A 26,075-nucleotide genomic window follows, 5' to 3' on the forward strand; every position below is an offset into this window, starting at 1 on the left:
GAAAAAGTTCTAGAAGCTTCCAGTCTGACGCTGAAATATCGCGCCACTCGTAGTCAGCCGTTCAAGGACTAGCTCGGGAGAGTAATGCTCCCGGAAGTAGAAACGAGAAACACAGTTCTGATTGGTTGGCGTTATCCACTTCTTGCCACGTTGCAGTTAAATAGTGGAAATCAAACGATTGCTGCTGTCGGCCTTCGTGGCCGAGTGGGCTAGTGCTATATGCTAGTAATGGAAGTCTTTTTGGCGCGAGTTCAAACCTGGCCCGAGGAAAGTTTTTTTTTTACATTTTTTAAAATTTTTATAACACATTAAATTAAAATAATATGAAAATAATACTTAAAAAGTGATTTATTTATTTTTGTGCAGATAAGTAGTTGTAGTACTTATGCCCTTGTACTCCATTATATAGGACTCGTTTTGTTCCCCTTGTACTTCATGATATAAATTTTGTGACCAACTTAAAACAACTGGCTAGGATAGCGCGTAAAACAGCTGGCTAGAGTAGCGCGCGGAGAAACGTACTTCCGGGAGTATCTCTCTCCCAAGCGGGTCGTAGCCGTTCATGACATATAGTGCCATCTATGGAATAAATAACGAATCAACTTCAACTGTCTGGCAGTCACTTCAGCCAGGTCGGTTTGCATTTAGTCCTCACAATATGACATGAAAATGCTCCAGTCCTCACGGCTATTGTTCCCGAGGTTACAGTGCTAAATCTTGGCGCCAAGTAGGATGAGTACTGAGTCGACTCGACAGGCTTGCCAACCATTCGATAATTTACCGTGATATACGATAATTTGAGCCTTAGTGCTTATATACGATAATGCCCTTGAGCTTATAGGTGAATGTACGATAATTTTAGACTGCACACTTCTTTTTGCAGGTTTTGAATGTATAAATAAATTCTGGACGTGCATTAAATAATTATTTTAAAAACTGTGGTTTTTAACAGGCGTTTCCGCTAAAATAAATCAATAACGATTTGAGAATTGGCAAATAGCAACTCTGCATCCATTCTTTAGATTCAGTTACGTTTACGAGGGGATGGAAATATTGTTATTGTTCATAGTACTGCTAATAAGGATTTTAAAAAATGGTGACGATGACGCAGATTTGTAGCTCGAAACTGAAGAATACTAGATAAATTTATCGTAGGCTATTACTGTTAGTAGTATTATATTTGTTTCTAGAATTAGCACGTGCTTAACGAATATACAATAATTTGAGAGACAAAATTTGATGAGTTTGCTCCCTAAGGTTGGCAATACTGCTACTCGAAGCCACACTCTTACTGCAGCGCTGACTGGGCTGGAGCATTTTTCGCGCTGACTGTGAGCGCGAACTCAACCAGCGTTGCCAACCTGATCAGAAGATATTATCGTACACAGCACTTAAAATTATCGTTTTTGTCGTGAAATTATCGTATCTGTTATTTCCAGTCTCAACATCAAGCTTTATTATTATTATTATTATTATTATTATTATTATTATTATTATTATTATTATTATTATTATTACTACGAGGGAACTAACACGAACATTACAGCTAAAATTATGTTTAACAATCTGCATGGGGAAACAAGATTGAAGGTTAATTCTTTACCAGTCTATTTAAAAACAAAAATCTGATTTTTCTTTAACACTTCTTATGTTTACTTGTGAAAACTTATCTATATTATCTAGTAATTACCTCTTCGGTTTCCTGTATACGCGGTCGTGGTCCCCAGTTTAATTACAGGTGGGATCACGTGTCTCCTGTACAAACACTAGTAATTATTCGGATCAGTTTTACAGTATGTGCCATCTCATACAGTATCGGTGTTCAAAATATGTGTTAAACTCAATAATCCGATTAACCAATTATGTAATAACGATAGATATGTGTAAGCAGGTGAATTGGTTTTACGTTTTCAAAGTACTATAACGTAAAATGTAACTATAACAGTGTAACATAAAGATATTTAAATTATTACCCTATTAACTATAATTTACCTCCATTATATATCTTCTCGAAACATTGATCAAGTTTGTCATGTTTTCAGTAATTTTGTCACATATTGCAAAATTCATACTCTTTTTCACGCAATGAATGAAATTTGTTTCGAATTCCAAATATCTCCACAATTATTTTTGCTTCTTACCAGTAGTTGTTAAAATTATCGTATATTTCCATATTATCGTGCAGTAGCTATCGTACATCGTACAAGGATCAAAATTATCGTATGATTCGATAATTATCGTACATGTTGGCAACACCAACACAATGCGACTGACTGAAAGGACCGTCTCCAAACAAACTGACGCAGCCAGACAGTTGAAACTGATACATTATTCCATCCATAGATGGCAGTATACGCCGTGAACGGCTTATCACTGGCGTGACATTTTAGTATCGGGTCACAAACTTTTAAAAAATATCCTCGCAAAAGACTGTGGTGACACACAAATCAATAATTACATATATACTGGCCAGGGGCGCCCGAAGAAAACTTTCTAGAGGGGGGCATCTCCATGGTTGCTATATTACATCTGGTATTTAATGTACGTTGTTTGCTATATTACGTATATATTTCCTTGAGCCAGGGAGGGGCCAGGGCCCCACCCTGCCACCACTTTCGGACGCCCATGATACTGGCAACACTTGCTTATTCCGTGCATCTACTTCAATCCCTTCTGCCCGTTTCTCATTGTGCTTTCTCCCTCTGCCTTTCTTACATTATAAAAACACTCTTCTACGTCATACCAGGGCCAGTTGCAAATCACTTGACATTACATGAAGGCTAAAATATTTCCTAAGCGGTGGAATGCGGCAAGATACTTTCAGCAATTGACTTTAGGCTCATCTGACCTCAACTTTATTCACTTTGCCATGTGGGAGAATCAGAGGTGACCACTTTGACCAAACCTCACTCAACCTCACGCTCACAAACTCATTTCGACCTCACGCTCACCTCACCGGTCTGACCTCACGCTTACTCAACCTCACGCTCACAAACTCATTTCGACCTCTCTCACCTCACCGTTTTGACCTCACGCTCACTCAACCTCACGCTCACCTCACCAGTCTGACCTCACGCTCACTCAACCTCACGCTGATAAACTCATTTCGACCTCACGCTCACAAACTCATTTCGACCTCACGCTCACTCAACCTCACGCTCACATCGCCAATCTGACCTCATACTCACTCAACCTCACGCTCATTTTGTGAGGTTGAGGTCGAGTGAGCGTGAGTTCCGAACTCGTGAGCGCCGACCTCATGAGTTTGGACACCTCTGGGGAGAATTGAAGACTCGCTGTAGAAACCAATGTTAAGTACCACCTTCAATTTTTTTCACTTATTTTACTTTTTAAATACATTTATGCCTTAGTTAGATTTTCTTACTTCGTTATATGCTAGGTTGTATTTCTAAGCAATAGTATTTTCTTATTTTGTGACGCTTAGGCACAATTTACTATATTTTGTCTTTACTGTTACAGTAACCATTGTTTCTAGCACTTACATTGTTTTCTGCAGCGAGTCTTCAATAATGGTATGAAGTTCAAGTCAGATAACTTCATAACCGTATATGGAGTATTCCAGTTAATACAGTTGGAACTATATGAAGTATTCCAGTTAATACAGATTTTTTCATATTCGCTTGAATACTGTTATATAGTAACTTCTTTTTATGCAAAACGCGGAACCTCAGTGTCTCGATTTTTGTTGTGGTCACCGTGATAACTCGAACCTTGATTACTTGAAAAACTCGTTAACTCGAATTTTTGTCTTCGAGTTACCGATATCCCAGTGTACTATGAAAAAAAAATGTATGTCTCTCTCTCTCTCTCTCTCTCTCTCTCTCTCTCTATATATATATATATATATATATATATATATATATATATATATATATATATATAATATTAAAAATCCTATTTTACATATCTTTACTTACAACGAAGTTGACCTATAGCCCCAGACTTTTGATATACCCGGTATACGTTAAAAAAGTACTAAATAATCGCGAATGTGAATTTTAACACGATGATTAGTCGAAAGATCATTATCAGATCGGCGAAAGTCAAGATGAACGGTGTATTTTTAATTTGACGCGAGACGAAAACCATTTGACAATTCTTGCCTCTTTTTTGAGACAAGAATCGAGACGACACGATATGATTTATGACATAAAAGTATAAATTGATAGAAATTACCTATTTAGAATTAATCTCTACATATTTTTCATGTCTATACTCATAAAAGTTAGCCTATGGCCCCGCACTTTTGAGACACCCTATATAGAAAAATAATCCCATTGTACCCTCCTAGCATTTTTACCTTTCCCCTTCTTCCCGCATAAAACTTTTTGCGAGAAAACCTGCTTACATATATGTTCACATGTGGAAAATATCATTACCACTCACACCTACGCTGTTAGCTGGTGAAAAAAATATACTAAACATCGGCCAATCTTATATATATATATATATATATATATATATATATATATATATATATATATATATATATATATATATATATATAATATGAAAGTGACGACATATGTATATTGTACCCTCATACCTCTTCAACCATTCGACCAATCTGGATCAAATTTTCAATATGCATGAGGTTCGGGCCTGGAATGTATTTTTTTTTTATCATTTTACTTTGACGGTGCTACTTACGGGAAAGGGATTATATATATATATATATATATATATATATATATATATATATATATATATATATATATATATATATAAAATCTAAAATGACTTATATTAGTGTCGAATCCATAGTTTTCGGGTCGCTGAGATGAACAGTGACACTTCCGATGCCGTTTAAATCCAAATTCAGCCCTCTGTATCCAAATTGAAACGTATTATCCCCATACGAAAACAGGTATTCTGATAGTTCTAATAATTGAACAGCAAATGTTAAGCAGTTTGTGCATTAGTCGCACTAGCTATGTTGCTGGTACCACTGCTATCGCTTGCCAAATACAGCGGGACGAAGGCTCGGACAGAACAGCTGGGGATGCGCACGAGACGAGTCGAGACAGTATTTTCCTGACAAAATTCGTGTCGAGACACGGCTCTTCCAATAGAGAAATATACATTTTTCGAGTCGAGACATCACTTTTACAGCACATTTTCGAGTCGAGACAGACACAAATCTTGTCTCGTGCGCATCCCTAGGAACAGCTGCTTTAAATAATTTTCAAACTTCATGGTTTATTTCAATAGTGGTTAAAAATGAAGTTGAAATGTGTTGGGTTATATTAATACTTACTGTCTGCACCACTGGCCCAAACTCCGGGGGGATGAGGGAACATGTCCCCTCCAATCTTGGAACTGGGTGGGACTATCCCCCAAATTATCCAATTTGAAATGTGTTTTTTTGGGGAGAAATGCGATGATTTGTTTCCGATTGCCCCAAAGGAAAGTGAGATGAAATTTATGTTCCCCAGAATAAGCCTCAAATCAGCTCGCCTCCCAATTTTAAGACAACTCTGCTCCCTAGACTCTTTCCAGCATTGTTTTTCAAGTTCATAAATATTTTGAGCATATATATGGGAACGGCCTTACCCTGCCCCCTTGAAGATAGATTTCCGCCGCTGGTCTGCACAAATGAAGAGAAAAGTACATGCAACTAGTTGGAAAGTTTTGATTTTTTTTTTTTTTTTTTTAAGATAAGTCCTCAGAACTTTAAACCTACCTACGCGTAACAGTAATAGCGTCTGTACATATCAAAACTTCTCACCTTAACCTCAAAAAGAAGGAAAGACGATAAGAAACCTAGAAATGGGGTCAAGAAGAAGGAAAAATAATCGATTCCAGACGAACACGAGAAGAAAGAAAGGAAATAATACGTGAGAGATTTAAAGGAAAGATCTGGGTTACGTAAATTGCATGCCACGGGTCCCCTATATTACTTTGTACAGTAGAATGACGTTTGTTTCATGTGATGGAATTGTAACGCAGATACACCATCGTCCAAGCGTATGAGTGTTTTGGTATGAACGAATACCCAATGGCGAGCATACAATAGGCATTCTACGTGGTAAGACAAAAATAACATCCAGTCTCAATCAATATGTCTTAAGAAAATCTTTACGTCCGACTATTATGCCCTGTAGGCTAAAGAAAACGAATTGTTATGAACGAATTGGTGGAATGAGGATGTCGGAGGAAACGAGAAATTCTAGGGAAAGTACACGAATACGATGTTGTCCACCTCAAATTCGCATAGACTGACGTGAGATCGAGCCAGGAATCTCTCATATGGAAGTAAACGCTCTACCACTAATCCACCGTGGCCTCTATATTAATAATATCCAACCTTTTTTCCCCGTGTATCCTAACAATATCTCAATATTCAACATGCATCCCCAGATTTAAGCTATCCCTAGGGCCGCTGTGGCTCAGTGATAGAACATTCAGTCCTGGTGCATGGGGTCACTGGTTCGATACCAGCTCGCGTTAAGTGGATTTTGTAGTGGACAAACACCGTGTGCGTGGGTTTTCTCGGGGTTCTTCCGTTTCCTCCCACTATCTGCATTCCACCACTTCATTCATCATCGCCGTCTCCTTTAGCCTATCATGTGGTTCGGATTCCACGTTAATCAGTAGGTCCGCGTCTCATATAGCCTCGCTGCTGAACGGGACGTAAAACTCAAATATCAATCAATCAATCTCCTTTAGCCTAGTTGGCATATGCGTGGGACGTAAAACTCAAAGATTTCAATTCATGTTTTAAGCTATCCCTAATTCAACCTATGAGTAAGTACAGGATGAGTGAAAAGTAACTAGGTATTTAAACAAACTTTTAAATTCCGTAACATCGATTCTCCTTCAATAGAAAAAACATGTGCATGCCTACGTTGCTAACCTGCTTCCTCAAACGGCCTGAGATACAATTGATAGTTCTCTAAAGTAACTCAATAGGGTCTTAAAATTCAGTGAACCAAAAGGACACAATTTCGCTTGATCTATCGTGCACTGGCTGGTTCATTTCTGTGCAAGACGAAATTTCGGAATCCGTGAAGCGAGTATAGGTATCGTTCACCTGTTCCGTTGTAGTTCTATTTGCACAGGTTTAATTAGCAGTATGGAAATCTATATCGTACCGATTTTTATCAATGAAATATTGCAATATCACATAGAACGTTATACAAAAAGATGAACAAAATTCCTTTATTCCCTAGCAAATTAAAATACACAAACTGAACTATATGAAGCGCTAAATTCCACTATGTACAATGCAGTGGTAGGAACAGGTCAAACACGCAGCTTCCTCTGGCTTCGTCGCTATGTTCGTGTTCACTCGGTTTCGTTCGGAAGAAAACATCCCATTCACCACCAACAGCAGTTGGAGGTTAATCTGAACGGCGTTGCATCCTTGCAGAGCAGACAAAATTGTTTGCTTGCAGTAAGGAAGCGAATGGACTTTTCCCCATAGAAAATGCAAGTTTTAGAATAATTTAAATCTTAAAGAGACACAGAAGGGAGGGAAAAGGCTGTTCCGTCTATTCCATCGAGAAATCGCCGTTGTAGGATGAACTTTTAATTACTAATTGATATACTTGTTCCGTGAATTAATAATTCAATAAAACCACTTCTCACCATCTATTATCGTTTTTCCTGTATTGTGTTCAACATTGAAACTGAAAATGGTTAATTTCTTTCGCTTCCTTTTTCAATAGAGGGTTAATTGCTTAGTTGGCTCCTAATCGTGGAATGCTGAATCAATTCCAGAAAACAGCTTCTCATTTCCTACCGTTTTTGCACAGCCAGATGGACATACACGTTCTGAAAGACTTCCGGTACTTGAGCGTAGCGAACGACGCAGTTACGCTAGTTGTTGTCTGGAGCAAGAACTCGCCTTAGCCGCCCCCACGCTTCCCCCAAATAATTGCCCAATTTTGCGCCCTCCTAATCCGGCGCCAGGGGGACAAGCCCTTTGCTCCCCCTAGTTATGTCACTGAGCATAGCATAGTGTGGAAGTCTTAAAACTTGTTCCGCACAACAAGGTTTGCTGATGATATAACATTGATAGCAAAGAACGAAAAGGATTTGTAGGAAGCACTTTCAAACTTGAACGACCAACTGGAAAAAACATGCAAAATGATGATAAATAAGAAGAAAACCAAAGTGATAAAGTGCACAAGAGCAGGACAGGAAGAGGCAAACGTATAGCTAAATGGAGAGAAGTTCCTCTATTTAGAGGGCCTTATGCAGAGTCGTTCTGACGCGTGATTAGTGCCATACTAAACAGCTCGACTAACATATGTTTCCTGCAGAAGTCAGGTCTTTAGTATGACGCTAATAATACCTCAAAACGACTCTGCATAAGGCGGAGGAAGTCTAATATCCCCAGACGGAAGAGGTAAAAAACATAGGCGTCTCTGGCGGGGGGACGAGGGACGCGTCCCCCCAATATTTTGAAGTACAAGATATTCAATATTTTATTATAATTTAATTTATTTACTAATGGCAGAATAACATTTAAATAATGGTCTAATAATTATATTTATTTGGAATGTAATATTCAGGCTGTGAAACGATTATAACAGAGATCTCAATATACCTTAGGGGGTCCGTGAAAGTAAGCCGAAAAGAAACAAATAGAATCGAAGATAATAAAAGGTAGGTAGTACCATTTAAATCACTTTCTTTGATGTCCCACCCAAATTTTACATGCCAGAGACGCCAGTGGTAAAAAAGACGTAAGTTCCAGAATAGTATAGTCTAAACAAGCATTTAATAGGAAAGAGGACTACTAACATCAAGAAATATGTCGCTGGACGTTCGTAAACGATTTATTAAGACGGAGCGTGGCGCTTTACGGATTAGAGATGTGAATATTGAGAAAAGCTGAAATATCCAAGCTGGAAGCATTTGAAATGTGATGTTGGCGCAGAATGCTTCGCATATCATGGACCGAAAGGAAAAGGAATGAAGACGTACTAAAGGAAGCTAATAAAGGACGACACATCATGAAGATAATAGGAAAAAGAAGAAACAGAATGCTTGGTCATCTTATTCGGTACTTCGATTAGATCACTGTTGACAGAGGGAAAGGCAGAAGGAAAACCAGGAAGAGGAAGACCAAGGATAGAATATCTAGGTGCAGTTACGAAGAGGCCTTATCAAAGTATAAACAGCTCTCTTAAGGGAGAGAAAAGTTTTAAAATTTCCATGTTGCCCGCCATTCTATGGTTGAGGTAAACAAGAGAAGACTTCCTTTACCTACAATTTTACTGACTTGTTACTGCACCACTACTGTCTATTTCGTGCAAGTGGGATTTTTAACTTGTGTCCTTCCAGAGATATTTCAGGGTAAAAATACACGCTTTTCGAAAATTCGCAATATTTAAAAATTTTCAAATAATCAATTATATGGTTCTCAGACGTGAAACGCGGTTGGAACGTTCTTTACTATCTAGTCTCGATGTTGACAAAGAATTGAAGGTGTGTCTTATTTATTTCGTTTCAAAATGTACATTCCAAAATAGCCATTTCTAGGTTTCCAAACTCAATGATCAGAGCTTTTTTTTCGTGGGCGTTCTAAAGTACGTCTCAGTGTACACAGAACACAGAATGTTATCCATCCCATTAACTTTCATATGGTTTTCGTTTGAACTCATTATCTTTAAAACGTAAAAAATTAGAGTGATTAACAGAATGCACTAAAAAGTTCAAAATACGCTCAGGCGTCCGTACAAAATGTTCGCTACGACAAAACCTGCGCAGCTAAAAAAATAAAAAAAATAAAATAAAATAAAAAATAAATAAATGAATACCCGTTTTCAACTCCCTGAATGTTGTACAATCTTAGGTAAAAATTCAAAAATAAATTAATTTTGTCAACAACCTTTGACCTGGAAATTGGTCGATTTCATTTGAACTGCCCCGTATACTTGTCCACACACTGGTAATGGTGCAATTATGTGATTCATATATTTCAATATTGTAAACATTCCTCGAAACATAAGTCTTATATGTCAACATGAGGTTGTCAGATTAAAAACAAACGCTTCCCTTCAAAATGAAATTTACATTACCCGTGACACAGCTAGATTTTCCACTGTTCTCTGTAGCAGAAGACAGCATATACAGTGACTCACATTAATATTCGGACACTTGCATTTTGTTAAAAGCAGGAAGGGTTATGAAATAAATGAGAGCCTTGTGAGTGAAAAAAATAGGTATTTAGATATTCATATACTTACAGAAAGAAAAGAAGTACAAATACGGTGTCTTGAACGAAAGAAGCAGAAAAAAACTTACAGATACTGATGACACTGTGTATTTGTAACGTCACTTTAATATTCGGACACCTAGTACATAGATGTTTTGTGTGTGTTGTTTCTTGCTCACAAACGCTTTACTAGTACTTAGTGGGAAACCCACGACGTTTCATGACTTCCTGTAAACGGTTGAACATGCTTCCAACAAGTTTGTTGGTAGAATGGGGCCATATGTCATCCCGTGATGCGCGGAGAGCCCTGTTCAAATAGTCTTGTGACGTTACTTGTACCCGTTTGACCTTATGCTGTAGCTCATCATAGATATGCCCTCTAGGGTTAAGGTCGAGACTGCGGTGGTGTTTCAAGCACTTTCGGACAATTATACAGCAATCATTCGCGCACTAAATGCGCTTTATGCTTCGGGTCATTATACTGGTAAAATTAAACATCTCCATATTTCCTAATTTTTCAGCACTTTGGTGGAGATTTTGCCGGAGAATATTCAAATAAACCTCCTTTTACATAATCCCTTTAACAAACACCAGTTCTCACACTCCCGATGCAAAAATACACCTCCATACCATCACACTTCCTCCTCCATGTTTTACGGTAGGTTGAAGATTTGCAGGATCTAACTCTGTATTTGGCTTCTGACACACAATAACCTTGCTATCGGACTCATGGAGATTGAATTTTGATTCTTCCGTGAATAACACGCCATTTCATCAAGTTGCGGGCTTCTCAATATGAACTTTAGCAAACTCAACTCTTCTATCTTTGTTAATTTTACTAATAAAAGGCTTTTTTCTAGCTATTTTCCCATTAAACCCTTCACTTCATAACACTCGCCGCACAGTTTCAGAATGCACCGTCTTCTCTGTGTCTTCATACAGCTCTACTGTTCACTTCGGCGCACTTATTCTGGAATTTGTCTTCACTTTCTGAATCAATTTGCTTTTCTCTCCATTATTCAGTTTCACAGGTCGACCCTTTTGAGGCACTGACTCGATTCAATAATCTCTATTAAATCTTTGTACAATGTCAAAACGGTGTTTTTGCAAATATTGAGTAGATCTGCAATTTCCCTGTACGATAGACCTTTCGCATGGTGAAATATTACTAACTGCCGTTGCTTAAACGTTGTATTTGGACCCTTCCACCCCATTTTCCTTTTATGCTTTCTCTTGGTCAAACTAACCACTTGTAAACTAAGCAGCTACACACGTCCTGTCTCGGGACAACTTAAACTGCAACTGGAACTCTTCCGCTGTGTCGCTTACTATTGATAAACAAATGTGAAAAAAAACTGTCCGAATATTAAAGTGGCATCCAAAATACGGTATATTGCAATTGCGTGTTCATAAAGTGGACGTAATTTCCATAATTTAATTAACTGGTGGCATATTTGCTCGGCCAAACCATTGCCTTTTTGCTTGCTTTCCGTTGGTTTCCCATTTATTACTTTTTCATGTACAGCAAACAAATTATGTGTAATATCTATGGTGTCCGAATATTAATGTGAGTCACTGTATAAAATGTCCATCCGTTTTAAATGACGTAAGAAGTTACGGTTGGAGCGGGGGCGGCAACACAAATATATAACCCGTGACGCTAATGTGTTCAGCAACTTGGAACACAATGTGATTTGCAAAATCCATATCGTCTTACTCTCTGCACGCGATTTGCATATGCCAACATGAATAGCGCCATTTGTTTAACAAGCGCATAAAATGAATTATATAATTTATTCTGATTTACGCTCCGTGAAATTAAAAAAAAAAAAAAAACTTATATGAAAGTATACTTATGACCATTTATATATAGGCCTATAGTGTTCAATTTACATGTTTTACAATGGACAGCTACAGTACTTTTTTTTTTAATTTGCAATAACCTTGGAATTGATGTGCAAATTTGAGGTATACGTAATTCACCTAATTTATTGATTTAAGAAAACTGAATGGTTATGAATGAATTTAATGGAATGTGTATATATCGAGGAAAGGGGTTTCTCATCGACCTTATGTTGCTGTAAGTGAAACTATTGATCATTCACTTTCATTGAATCTAGCATGATTATGATTGGTCTGCAACTATCCTGAGATTCCAGTTAAGAAATTGCTCAAGTTTTCACTAAAATTGATTTTTATTTTATTGATTAATGTGGGACACGGTGGCTCTGTGGAAGAGCGCTTAACTATGATTCAGAGGTTTCTGGTTCAATTCCCAGCCAAGTAAGCTTGCGGTGGACAACATCAAGGGCGCCGGTTTCTCTGTAAATTTGGGGGAGGCGGGGCTTCAGATGCAGAAGGTACGAATATGAGGATTTTGAGACAAATTGCATTTAAATTATGCCTAATAATGTATATTCATAAATACAATAGGGGGCACATGACCTTTGGGGGTTCCCGCCCTCCAGGATCGGCGCCCTTGGACAACATCCCCGGCCAAGTAAGCCTGCGGTGGACATCATGCGTGGCCAATGCGGTGGACATCATGCCCGGCCAAGTAAGCTTGCGGTTGACATCATGCCCGGCCAAGTAAGCTTGCGGTGGACATCATGCCCGGCCAAGTAAGCTTGCGGTGGACAACATCGTGTCCGTGGGTTTTGTCGGGTTGCTCCTATTTCCTCCCACATTGTTATGGCGGTAGTTCTTCCAATATCATTCACTTGCTTTATCATAGTTGGCGTAACGGGCGACTAGAGGAACAAGCTCAACTCTATTTGATCACGTATCATATTGTTTTGGAAGCCTGTGAACTACTTTTTAAATAACATTATTATTTAATTTTAATAACTTTGGTAAAGCTATTTTGTTTATTACAAAATAAATACAACTATTATTTAAAAAGTAGCTCACAGGATACCAAAACATGTTACGTAATCAAATATTGTTGAGTTCGTTCCTCTAATCGCTATCTTAACTTAGATTTTGCATTTTGGGGGAAATGTTATTCTGACAACACTGTAATTTCTATGGATGGCAACACTGAAAATTCTTCATGTTCATATTTCTGTTGTAGAATAACATTATCTATGATTGTGGTAAGTTGCATTTCACTGTCTCCTTTCACTTATGAAAAACAAGCAAAAAAAATTGACAAATTTTGAATTTTTAGTAGCCTATGTCAGGCTCGTAAGCTGCAGGTCATGAACTGTATTTGCCGTTGCCGTGGGCGTCCGAAGGGGAGGGCAGGGTGGGGCCCACCCCCTGGCTCACGAAAATTTAGGCCTATACGTAATATAGCAAACCACGTATATATTAAATACCAGAAATGCAAAACGTAATATTGCAACCGTGGGATGCCCCCTTAGAAAATTTTCTTCGGGCGCCACTAGCCGTTACACAATTATACAACCTATAATAGAGGCCGAGCCTGACTTGATATATAGAATAGGAATTTTTTCCGTAAAGATTTCTGTTCTTCCATCGTATCAGTTTATAACTATTAATGAAACACCCTGTATAATGTAGTGAATATTGTCAAAGCTTGAAGCAAACGCTATCATTTTCTGCCTTTTGTGGTTGGCTATTTTTAAATGTGATGCTTCACCTGTACGGAAAAGGTTATTTCAGCCATATTTGTTTTGCAGCCAAAGAAATCTGTAACAATATAACAACTCTTCAACTTCATCAACCGCCACAATGAATGACCAGGTGTGTTGACCGGGGGTTGGGGAGAAGGGCATGGTTTTACGTAATCGTTGGGACTAGTCATGTGACAACGGTGGTAGAATAATGACAATGTGTGTAGGAGTGAATGCGATGATGGAAGGGGGATGTTTTAAAAATGGGTGCTTGCTTGCTTTTATCTGGAAAAGCGGGTCGATAAGACCTGACAGGTGTTTCCCGTTTATCCTCTTTTTTTTTCTGTTGCTATTATTATTTTTGTATACCCTTTTTGTCAAGGCAATGCACTGAAAGCAACGTTTGAGTTATATGCTGTACAAAATTCCACACTTAACAACGCAGTAAACAAGCTGACCAGAAAGCAAAAGCGTAAATGACTTCGTTTTATTAAGATCGATAAAAAGCTCTCACAAAACTACGGAACCAATCACATCCAATGTTTTCTTAGATTCTACCTGGGAAGTGTAAACTAACATTACAAATGTTACTTATCAATAAACTCATAAAGAGTATACCTGCCATACTGGTTTTTTTAGTAGCTTATCGTGTCTAAGGTATGTTTCTTTTTGTTATAGAAAATCAAAGCGAATTTAAAATATTCTGTGTTCATTTGTTCTTAACAAAATAAGTTTGGTACGCAAGTACAAAACTTGTATTATTATTTTTTAGTGTAAACTTTGTTGAATTACGTGTAATCACATTTATTTAATATACACATAACAGTGTCACGCAGTGACGACGCCAGAGGGGGGCAAGGGGGGCGAGCGCCTCCCTGGTGGCTACTCCTGCCCCCCTGACTGCCATCCAGACTGCCCCCCCCAGACTCCTACAATCATAAAACATTCTAAATATAGTATTTTATATTAGTATCATTCATAACCAATCTCATTGTCAAATTGTAGTCTACTTTCCATGCATTTACTATGTGGCAGATTAGTCCTCAAGCTTTCTTTTTTGAGCATCTGGGTATGCACGCATATTTCTGTTCTCTAATTTAGCGTATTTTCCGGTAAATTTTAGTTACAGTTCAATCTTATGAATTTTAATTACTGTGCCTAGCAAACAATAGTATATTTGGTCGACTTGTTTTCTTCTCATTGGATCAACTTCGATTAGAAACAAAAGAAAGGTAAAACCAATTACATAACTTGCTTGTATTTATCCAGTTTTGAAGTTTTCAGTTTCATATTTTGTTTTATTTATAGGTTTTATACTTCTATTGCCTGAAACATTATTCTCGGCTTTCAATATTCGGAGGATGGGCTTATAACAGCTTAATTTGCGACTACCAGGGCTTAATTTTTTGAAGGAAAAAAGAGTTGTGATTTCCCTTCCTGCAAATGATAATAATAATAAATGCATGAAATTAAATTGATTATTTATTTAGCTCCCAATAAAACGTATTGTCAGAGTGTTGATCTTTAGTTAGTAATTGGTATGCACTAGTGCTCCCTTACTTATTTTGTTTCAAAGTACTGACATGACGTCTACCATATTTACTAGAAATGTACGTGGAGCTGCTGAAAAATTCGTAGCCCAACCCAGGAGTGCACGTGGAATTGTGAAGGTTTACTTCTTCTTCACTTCCCCCGAGAGTCAATATACTACCTTGTACAGTGCTCCAGTTTTGCAGAAGTTAAAAAAATCTGGAGACTTCCTCGCACCACTGTTCGTAACACTACCCTTATCAGATCTAAAGTTCAATCAGATCTAAGTTTGGGAAATAAATACAGGCAATAGTTAGACGGATCTAAACCTGGGGAATAAGTATGATGATCTAGACATTGAAATCCTAGATTACGCAATGCTAATTGTGTTCGCAGGGGTTCGATGGACAGGTGTATTCTCTTAAAGAAGCACAATTCCTTTCTTTTCATTTTCCGCGGTGTTGAACTTTGAATTTTTCTTTCAGTTTTGTGAGTAATGTAGAGATTCTGAATTAAATATCTGACCGTTGCGGAGGTAGTCTATGAGTACGACTAGAGATGCGTACGAGACGAGTCGACACAGGATTTTCCTGACAAAATTCGAGTCGAGACATGGCTCTTCCAATAGAGAAATATACATTTTTCGAGTCAAGACATCACTTTTACAGCACATTTTCGAGACGAGATAGCCACAAATCTTGTCTCGTGCGCATCTCTAAGTACGACTCCATACTTATCCCAGAAGAATGTTGCAAACATTTTTTTCACTTCTTGGGGCGAGGGAGAAATAAGTGCTACTACTCCATTGACTGTTGATCATAGTGGTACAACCATATTTCGTTCATAGTTACTATTCGTGAGCGAAATGATCAGCATTACATTCAAATTGGAAGAAGACTTCTCTTAATGCCGTCACTCTTTTATTCTCCTGACAGATTTTTTGGGAACCATTGTGTCAAGAACTTGCGCATACCCAAGCCATTCTCAATTATGCTACCGACGCGTTCCAAAGAAATGCCCATAATCTCTGACACAAGTTTTACTGAGACGGTAAAAACTGGGGAAGGTGGTTGCAGCGAAACCTCAGACTATAATAAGTATATCGTGAGTTTACTATACACTTTAAAAAGTGTATAAATAATAGCTTAAATTATTTTTGTCAGTCAAAAACTGGGGTGGCGTAGGAACCTCGGCCCCAGGTTATAACTACCACTGGCTGAAATGCTGCAATTTTCAAGAATAACGTCACAAATTGCATCCATGATTTCGGGAACAGTCACTGGATGTAAAGTCATCCTGGATGTAAAGCATAATTTGTTGAGAAACCGCCACGTTTGAACTAAGCCATCACTTCTTCACCACTGTATATAATGGAGGAGAGTCCCGTAGTGTTTCACTGATTTTCTCATTAATTTACTTTGGTGACTATCCTTGGTGGAACAAAAATGTTATAATAGTTATGATCGGGATGTTCGTGAAATTCGCTGTTTGGGCACACATAATCACTTCAGATGCCTGAGAAAACAATAAGAATTTCATTATTAATATGAAAATTTGTTTTCATTATTAATATGAAAATTTGTTGAAAATATGTTTTTCAAAACTACAGTTTCATCTTTCTACCTAGTACCTACACTCCTTCTGGGTTGGATTACGAGATTTTCAGCAGCCCCTCGTAAATTTATATATATCGGCAGTTGCATCTGCCGATAAGACCAAAATATTTAGCAAAGGCCAGAAGGAGTGTAGGTATAGTACTATATGCTACTATACCTACTATAGGTATATGCTACAAAGGCAAAAGTGGGGGGAGCATATAGTACTAGACGAATTTGTTACTTGTAGCAAACGCGAAAGTAATTCAATTTAGGTTTCAGAAGTTGCATTGAAAAATATTTCATGTGGAGACGTTACTTATTTGTTAGTTACAAATTTTAATTGAAATAAGTTTACCATATAGGCCTAATATAAAAACAACAACGAAATACACAATGTAAAGTAAGTCAAACATAATAAATGCCATTTTTGGTGTGGAAAAAAGCCGCCCCCCCGAAAATGTATCTGCCCCTCCTTTGCCCCCCTAGGAACTTACAGCTGGCGTCGTCACTGGTGTCACGTGTACACCACGTTAATCAGTTTGGTTTATATTGCTGATATTTTTTTCAATATTGAAACCGGAAGTGGGTGGTAGATTTCTACCACTTCCGCTTTTAGTAGAGAGATTAGAGTGAAGATTCAATATATTCTTGGGACGCTTAATTGATTGCAGAAAACAGTTTCTCGCTATCTGTTACCGTTTTTAACTCTATAGCTAGGGATGCGTTCGAGTCGAGTCGAGACAGAATTTTCCTGACAAAATTCGAGTCGAGACACAGCTCTTTCAATAGAAAAATATATATTTTTCGAGTCGAGACATCATTTTTACAGCACATTTTCGAGTCGAGACAGTCTCAAATCTTGTCTCGTGCGCATCCCTATCTATAGCGATCAACGTTAAAACCGGAAATGATTAATTTCTGCCATTGCCGGTTAGAATACAAACTTAAGAGAAAAGACGGCGTCTGTCCTTAAAAGGCTAAATCAATTCCAAAGTAAAAAAAAAAAAAAAAATTATCTTTGATCGTTTTTTGCTTTACGTAAATCAGAAGAACGGACCAGAATATTAGTAGCACTCAGAAACAGCAAGAAAATTTGTGAGAAAAACAAAAGAGAAAGAGGCCACATTGATAAGGAAACGTGGTGGTGGAATAAAGTTCAGGCAGCTGCGAAAGAGAGAAGGGAACGATTCAAAAAATGGCGCAATTCTGGTAGTAAACAAGATCTGAAGGATTACAAGAAAGCGAAGAAGAACGTCAAGATGGCAGTTGGTGTAGTGAAAGTCCAAACTTATGATGAGTTGAATTATTAAAAACAAACTTACGAAAATATCCACAAAGGCAGAGCCGTAACTTGTGGGGGGGGGGGGAACTGTCCCCCCAGGTAAGCTCTCCGCCGTTTGAGGGGGGGCCACTTTAAGACAAAATTTTCTTACTCCATATACGATACGAACATGAAATGATAAATGAAGGATCAAACGAGGTCATTTCATTATATAAACAAAGCAGCACACAAAAGGTAATTAAAACGAAAATGAGTCGTGGACCTATTTGAGTAAAAAGTGGTTACTATTAGCGGCCCTAGAAATAATATTTAATTTCTATGGCTTTGAGATTTGTCAATATTGTCCCCTTAATTAGCTTATGTATGGAACGGGCCCAGGGGCATAACTAACGGCCCCGCACACCTTGTCGTGCGGGAGGGCCCACAGGCTCCGGGGGGGGTTCATAAATAGTAAGAGAAGAATGGAAAGAGGGGGCCCAAAAATTACAAAAGCAACTTTTTAGGTGGCCCAAATACACGGATTAATGCTTCCCCCCCCCCCCACCCAGAAGAAATCTAAGCTACGGAGCTGCACAAAGCGTAGTTTGCTCTTGGTAAAAGTTTTCTTCGGGTGAAGTTTTCCGATAGCTCCATATAATTTTGTTCGTATTCACAAGCAAATGTTTCATTGAGGGGGAAAAAAACTACTAAAAATGATAAAAAAAATAAAAGAAGCTAACCACTTTTCTTTTGCCCGTTTTTCGTAAGTAAAAAGAGAGAATAAAATGTTACTTAAGACAATAATAGATAATGTTATTCTACACCCGAAAATACGAATCAAAAGAATCCATAAAAATTACAGTGTGGCCAGAAATGAATTACCCAAAAATTTAGGTTAAGGCAGCGACTAGAAAAACGAACTCAACGGTAACTGATGACTTACCATGTTGTTTTGGTTTCTTGTTAACCACTTTTTAAATAATATTTATATTTATTTTGTATTGTTCAATACAAGAGTATTTATTTTGTACTGTTTATTACTGTATATTGTTTTGTCGTGACTTATACAGGTCGTCATCACCTTAGGACACTGTTCCTCGCGACAGTCTAATTCACTAGCCACCTTAGAGATACATCTTGCCAACTAATCGTACACTTAAAATTTGGCCTCTCTGAAATTCCGAGGGGGGTCCCTGAGTTGTATTACTACCCTCTGCTCGCTTCAACAAATGCCTTCGTTCTACCCAATCTGACGTACTACGGAAAATTACTACCCGAAACACATCGGTAAGAACGTCTGTATGCTGCACCTACATTCTCAATGTTTTACCATCTGACACGTCTTAAGAGTTGCAAACTACATGTATTTCCATTATCTTGATAACTATCTATATGTATTGTGAAGTTATTTTTAATGTGGTCAATTTACGAATTGGAAAATTAATTCTAGTGATTCTCCATTTCTATTTCAGCTGTCTGGGGTAGCGCTGGTAGCTGTAGGAGCTATAATTAAGACAAATATTGGCAACTATAGTATGTTTCTGGCAGACAATGTGAAAGCGCCACCGATTCTTCTCATAGTTATTGGAGTCATTGTGTTCATCATTGCCTTCTTTGGATGCTGCGGCGCCATCAAAGAGAGTCCATGCATGTTGATCACTGTAAGTAATCACTGGTCGTTAACAATACGCCTAAGGAATAATATGAGTATGCAGTTTATATTTTAAAGTGCCTAAGAGGTAGAAAGTAGCTTGAAGCAGTGGCGTATCCACGGAGGGATCGAGGTGTAAGTTCCCCTTGAGTAAATCATTATCCTCAGTAATATATTTAAAAGAACGTGTGTGTTTCACTGTGTGTGTTTGCCATTAACTTTTCGCGTAGAAAAAAGTTACCAAATTTTGTACACAGAGAGATCTTCACCAGATCTAATCGTATACGAAGTCATTTTTTTAAATTTTAATTCAAGGGGGAATTGGTGTGTCAAAATTTACATCACGTATATGTACAGCGAACCATAATACCTGTGCGGTAAGCAACCCAAACTTCCCCTTGTATTGCAGGTTGCATCCTTTCCAGATTTGACTTCTTTTGCATTAACTTTAGAGTAGGAATGTCAGCTGATGCAAAAAAAAAAAAAAAAAAAAAGAATAGGCCGGCGCAGTGAATTTCACATACTTCTTTACTTTAAAAAATGTTTGCTTGATATTGGATAAGAATTTAACAAAATAATAAGCAGATAAATAACTTCTGAAAATATTGTTTTTATAAAATGCGTTGAAAATTATTATTATTATTTTGGTATGTAAACAAAGTAATAGGAATAGGACTGGTATGTGTAAAATACCTCCTTGTATGTCTAAATAGAAAAAAAAAAGTTTTGTTTTTTTGTTTTGCGTTTTAATCCTATGCCGAAGCGCTATGTATGAACCCTGCAAGTTTCGTTCCAATTGCCAACTCCTCCTAGGCTTGACCCAAAAGTGGAACTCTTGCTCTAGGGTTAAATCCAGATTAGTGTTAGGTTTAATATGTTGATTAGGAGCAGAGATGGATTGAGTTAGTGGGTCAACAGGATCTAACGTACTACGCCCCACCGCCGACTGTGACCCACTCTACTCAGTGTATTGTAGACATCATTTTCTGGACACTGGTGAATTTGTCTACGTTTTACTTTCAAGGCCTCAATTTTTCTTCTTTTTCCATTTGTTTGTATTTACTTACCTGAGATGACTATATCTAGGTAAAAAAAAGAACTTCAGGCACTTTCGGATATTTATATTTGTAATTATAATACAGTAAACCCTCGTTAACACGAATTCGAAGGGACTGAAAAATCAGGAGTTCGTGTTAAAAGAATTCGTGTTAACCGGGGACCCAAATTTTATTATTCGAATACATTTTCTCCATACATACGCACTACAGTATACAGACTATACATACCACTACAGTATATTATGTATGTCATAGAAAACACTAGCGATGGTATCGAGACGAGAATGTGTAGTCTCGGTCTCGTCTCGGTTCCAAATTCGAGACGAGGCCAAGACTATTCTCTGTCTTGATACCATCCACAGAATTGTATCGAGACGAGACTGAGAGTTTCAGTCTCGTCTCGATTTCGAAAAGCACGACTCGGTCTCAAATTCGAGTTAAGATCGAGATCGAGACTAGTTTCGGTCTCGGTGCAGAAAATCCAGGTCAAGTTATAAAATTGGTAACTCCGCTAGCAGGGTGAGTACCGCTAGTAACGGAAAGGTATTTATGATTGCTGTCACCAGTTTGGAGTTAGAGAGGAGAGAAGATGTTTTGTCTCGAGCTGCCGTCAGCTCGTCTGCCAAGCACCTGCATGTTCAGCGCTTGATGGAGGACAGAATCAACACCTCATAAGGGAGGAAAGATACCAGTTTCTGACTTTTCTCTTATTTACAAGGCAATTTTCGTCTGTATAAATACTGTATGGCAAAAACTGATCTGGAGTGAAATCTGAAATAAAAAAAATGATCTGAAAAAAAAAAACAAAGGATTGAAAGTTCGTGTTAAATGAAAACCTTTACTGACTCAAGAGACTAAAAATTAGTTCGTAATTCGTGCTAACCGAAATTCGTGTTAAGCGATAAAACTTCCTATAAGATAACGTACAGCGATGCCGGGACCGAAATTTTGTTCGTCCTAACCGAGTGTTCGGCTTAAGCGAGTTCGTGTTAACGAGGTTATACTGTAATAGCAATAGGACTATTTTTCTTTCGAGAGAGAGTCGAATTTTACACTTTTTTTCCCTTTACGTTGGCCTGCTTTATCTTGATGTGAGACTTTCAAATTTCATTCTATTTTTCACTGAAAAGTATCTGTAATTCAACAATGAAGTAATTATATGTGAGAATTAAATTAAAATTCATCGTAATATGGCCCATGACAAATACTTTACTAGTTTATATCTTACAGATCAGATCCACCGTCATTGTTATTGTAATAGAGCGGTGCTTGAGCGATTGACCGTAGAAATTCAAACTTTGATTAGTGATCATTTCACAGCTTTGTTTTATTACAAGTGTAAACTCAGTAAATTCAGTGGAGAGGGAGGCGTGAATCATGGGTTAAAGTTGAAGACGATAGGTGTTTGTGGGGGTGGGTCGGAGTGGGTCATGGTAGGTCGTGGGTCAGGTGGGTGGTAAGCAGTGTTTCTTTCAGAAACAATGTTCCGGGGGGGGGCACACTTAGTATTCCGGAGGGCACTGCTGGTTTTTTCTATTTATTATATTTAGACGTATTATTTTTTTCTTCGGGGGAGTACTCTCAGAGCTTCGGGTAGGGGGGAGCAGTTCCCCCAAAAACATGCCTGGAAGAAACACTGGTTGTGAGTCAGCGGGTCATGGATCAAGTTTTCATTGATACACGCAATCTCTTATTGGGAGTGATTAGGAGCATTGTGTTAGGAGTGTTTGTATCGGGATACGGACAAAATCTCGCGGCCGAAACATCGCCGCCCAAAATCTCGCCGGACAAAACCTCGCGGGACAAAATCTCGCCGGGCCAAAACCTCGCGTGAGTTTCTTAATATGCAATTCCAGATTACAAATAATAATAATAATAATAATAATAATAATAATAATAATAATAATAATAATAATAATAATAATAATAATATGATGATGATGATGATGATACAAAACATCGTGTGCGTGGGCTTTCTCGGGTTATTCCCGTTTCCTCCCACTTTCTTTATTCGATCATTTCCTTCATCCTGGTCATCTACGTCTCCTTTAACCTACAGGACATAATCAAGGGACGTCGTAAAAACTCATATATTATTTCATATTTTCATAAATATTATTAGATTTTTGTTAAAATTTCAAGTTTTTGAATGTTCCAAAGTTCACGAAACTAACCCCGTTAGTTTTCATTACTTTCCTTATGCAGACTTTCTTTCCCTATAACCAGTTTAAAAACATCCTGTCGCCCTACCTTCGCATTGAAATCCTCTAATATAGAAATAGAATTTTCATATGGTATCACGGGACTTGGTCAAATACCCGTGATACTTCTTCTGAAACAGCGTCTTTTATACCGTCATCCTTTGGAACATTTACATTTTGGCCAGGCGAGATTTTGGGTATGGCGATGTTTTAGGGCGCGAGGTTTTGGCCTGCGAGGTTTTGGGTGGCGAGATTTTGGGCCGCGAGGTTTTGGTCCGCGAGGTTGTCGCCGCGAGGTTCTGGCCGCGAGGTTTTGTACCCAAACCGTTTGTATCAGTATTAGGAGTATTGTGTCACTCCTAATCACAGAATTGTGCTTAGGAGGAGTGTGCGTATTAGGAGTTAGGGGTTTGTGTGTCATCGTTAGGAGCAGATAAGCAACGAAAGGGACAATATGTTACTTAATACTGACTTTCTTTTTACTTATACAGTGAATAAATAAACATAAAAAAATATATACATATTCCTAGATTCCTTAATCAATGTTCGAACGCCAGAGCTAATAGAGATTCTAATACGACAGATTTGTCATAGTACAGTATATATATGTAATGCAAAGATATTGACAGAACTTCTGATCTTTTATAGGCACAAGTAATGCTTCTCACGAGACCCGTACAATTTCTCATCTCGAAAACGAGACTGTTGACGCTTTCGCCTTTGGTCCTAACAAGGGACATCACCCAATTGTCCGGCACCGATTTAAATGAAATTTCTTTTGCTGATAGAGGACATGTGTTCATTATTTGTGATGATAGAAATATTTGCCATGGCGCATGTTTTCTACTTTTCTATAATTTTTAAGAGTTGTGATGTGGTTATTAGAGATTACTGCAGAAGTCCCTTACTACCCATTGTAAACAGTGTGTTAATGAAAGACCAACCATGTAGATACATATTAGGCCTAGGGGGAAGTCGTATGGTAGGTATGACCTTGACGGCAGCTATCTTGAAATCCGCCATTTTGAATTAAGGTCAAGTTTTTTAAATAGGAATAGGGTAATATGATACATAATTTCGGGCTAGAATTTAATCAGGAAGTCAATGGTGAAGTTAGTTATAAGATACGCCCATTTGGGGAAAAGTTACAGGCATATTAATTGTTTATACTTACTATGTGCGTAAGTCCCTTACCTCCGCTTCTAACTCGCATATTAATGACAATAAGTGGATAAAAGCTTCGGTAATACATATTATGCCTAGAAGGAAGTGATACGGTAAGGATATCCTTGATGGCAGGCATCTTGAAATTCGCCATTTTGAATTAAAGTAAGAGACTTATGCAGTGATCTCTAATAACCACATCACAACTCTTAAAAAATATTTAAAAATAGAAAACATGCACCATGGTAAAAATTTGTCATCACAAATAATGAATACATGTCCTCTATCAGCAAAAGAAATTTCATTTAAATCTGAGCCGGACAATTGGGTGATGTCCCTTGTAAGCGGTCCTGGGTTAGATTCCCAGTGGGGATACTCGGTCAAAAAGTTGTAGCGTCTTTTTTCCATGCCAGCTATTCTGAGTGAGGTTTTTCCTGAGTTTTCCTTCTTAACATCTGGTAAAGGCGGGAATGGTACCTCATATAGAGGACCTAGACCGCATCCTTCCTTTCTCATTCATTCCTTTTTTTTTTTTTCCTTTTCCCCTTGTCTGGATAATGTGCTCGCCGAGGGAGCTCATCCATAACACGTGACAGGCTTAAAACCATAAATCCCGACAGTGCCCAGAAACATGTATACATAAATCGAAAACGAGACAAGCATTGTCATGGATATCGCGGTGGCTCAGCGTTCACCTCTGGTGCATGGAGTCCTTGGTTGGATCCCAGCTCGCCCCATGTGAGCTTTGTGGTGGACAAACACCGTATGCATGGGTTTTCTTGGAATTTTTCAGTTTCCTCCCACTTTCTTCAGTCCACCACTTCATTCATTTATCATCACCGTCTCCTTTAATCGTGGGACGTAAAACTTAGAGTTCATTTCATTTTCATTTCGACTCTAGTCTTCATGGGTGTCTCTGGCGGGGGGACGGGGGAACGTGTCCCCCCAATATTTTGAAATACGAAATATTCAATATTTTAATTTAATTTAATTTATTTAGATACTCACTAGCAGTTAGATCATTTCCTTTGATGTCCCCCCCCCAAAATTTTACATGCCAGAGACGCCAATGCTAGTCTTGTTTCCAAGTGTGTTCAATTATACCTATTCAAGACTTTACTTTGAAAATCATAAAATTACAGAGCAAAATTTCCTGTTTTGTCAATTTTCCTTCTCTTTTTCACAAGAAATAAAGTTAAGAATATCAAAAGTCTGAAAATGAAAGTAAATGCTATCATTCCTCAAAGGTAACTTTTTTTGAAATTAGTTTTCTTACGTGGTTCATTCACTTAAGTTACCAATTTTGCTGTAGTTTTGTTTTCTCCTTCTTTTTTTTTTTTTTTAAAAAAATCCTGATATTATTAAAGAAGAAACGCCCAATAAAACTTATAATGCTAATGTAGTATATCCATATAATGTTTAATTTACTTACAAGGTCATATTTTTCGAACTACAGCACGCGGCTGCAGTTGTCCAGATGTGTTTTGTTTTGCTGGAGTGTTTACGACTTGTAAACTGGGTGGAGCCCCAAAATTAAGTGTGAAAATGGAGCTGAAATGGTATATGAGTTCCACACCCTTAATTACACGGATGTTCCCTTTTGTAATTAAAAAAAAAAAAGAACTAATATGTGTCATTTGTGGGTATTTTATGGTTTGTTGCGAAGCGTACAGTCTATTCACATTGAAAAACGTCATCTCCCTTTTCTTTAGTGAGAACTGAACCCAGTGGTAGAGCGCTGTCCTTTCATACGAAAGGTCAATGGTTCGATTTTAGATCGTATGAGGGGGGCGTAGTGGCTCAGTGGTAGAGCGTTCACCTCTGGTGCTTGGGATCCCGGGTTCG

At 38.0% G+C, this 26,075-nt stretch overlaps 1 protein-coding gene across 1 annotated transcript in view; it reads left to right on the plus strand.

Moving 5' to 3' along the window:
• Positions 1–26,075, plus strand: part of LOC145676145 (23 kDa integral membrane protein-like) — a 59,111-nt gene that overhangs the window by 13,777 nt on the left and 19,259 nt on the right. The window contains exon 2 of the mRNA XM_081747052.1: positions 19,629–19,817. Within this exon, the coding sequence (XP_081603178.1) occupies positions 19,629–19,817 (189 nt within the window). The remainder of the gene's footprint in view (positions 1–19,628; positions 19,818–26,075) is intronic.

The sequence above is a fragment of the Thermobia domestica genome, chromosome 18 (genome assembly GCF_964235325.1).
Source record: "Thermobia domestica chromosome 18, izTheDome1.hap1.1, whole genome shotgun sequence".
Taxonomy (NCBI): domain Eukaryota; kingdom Metazoa; phylum Arthropoda; class Insecta; order Zygentoma; family Lepismatidae; genus Thermobia; species Thermobia domestica.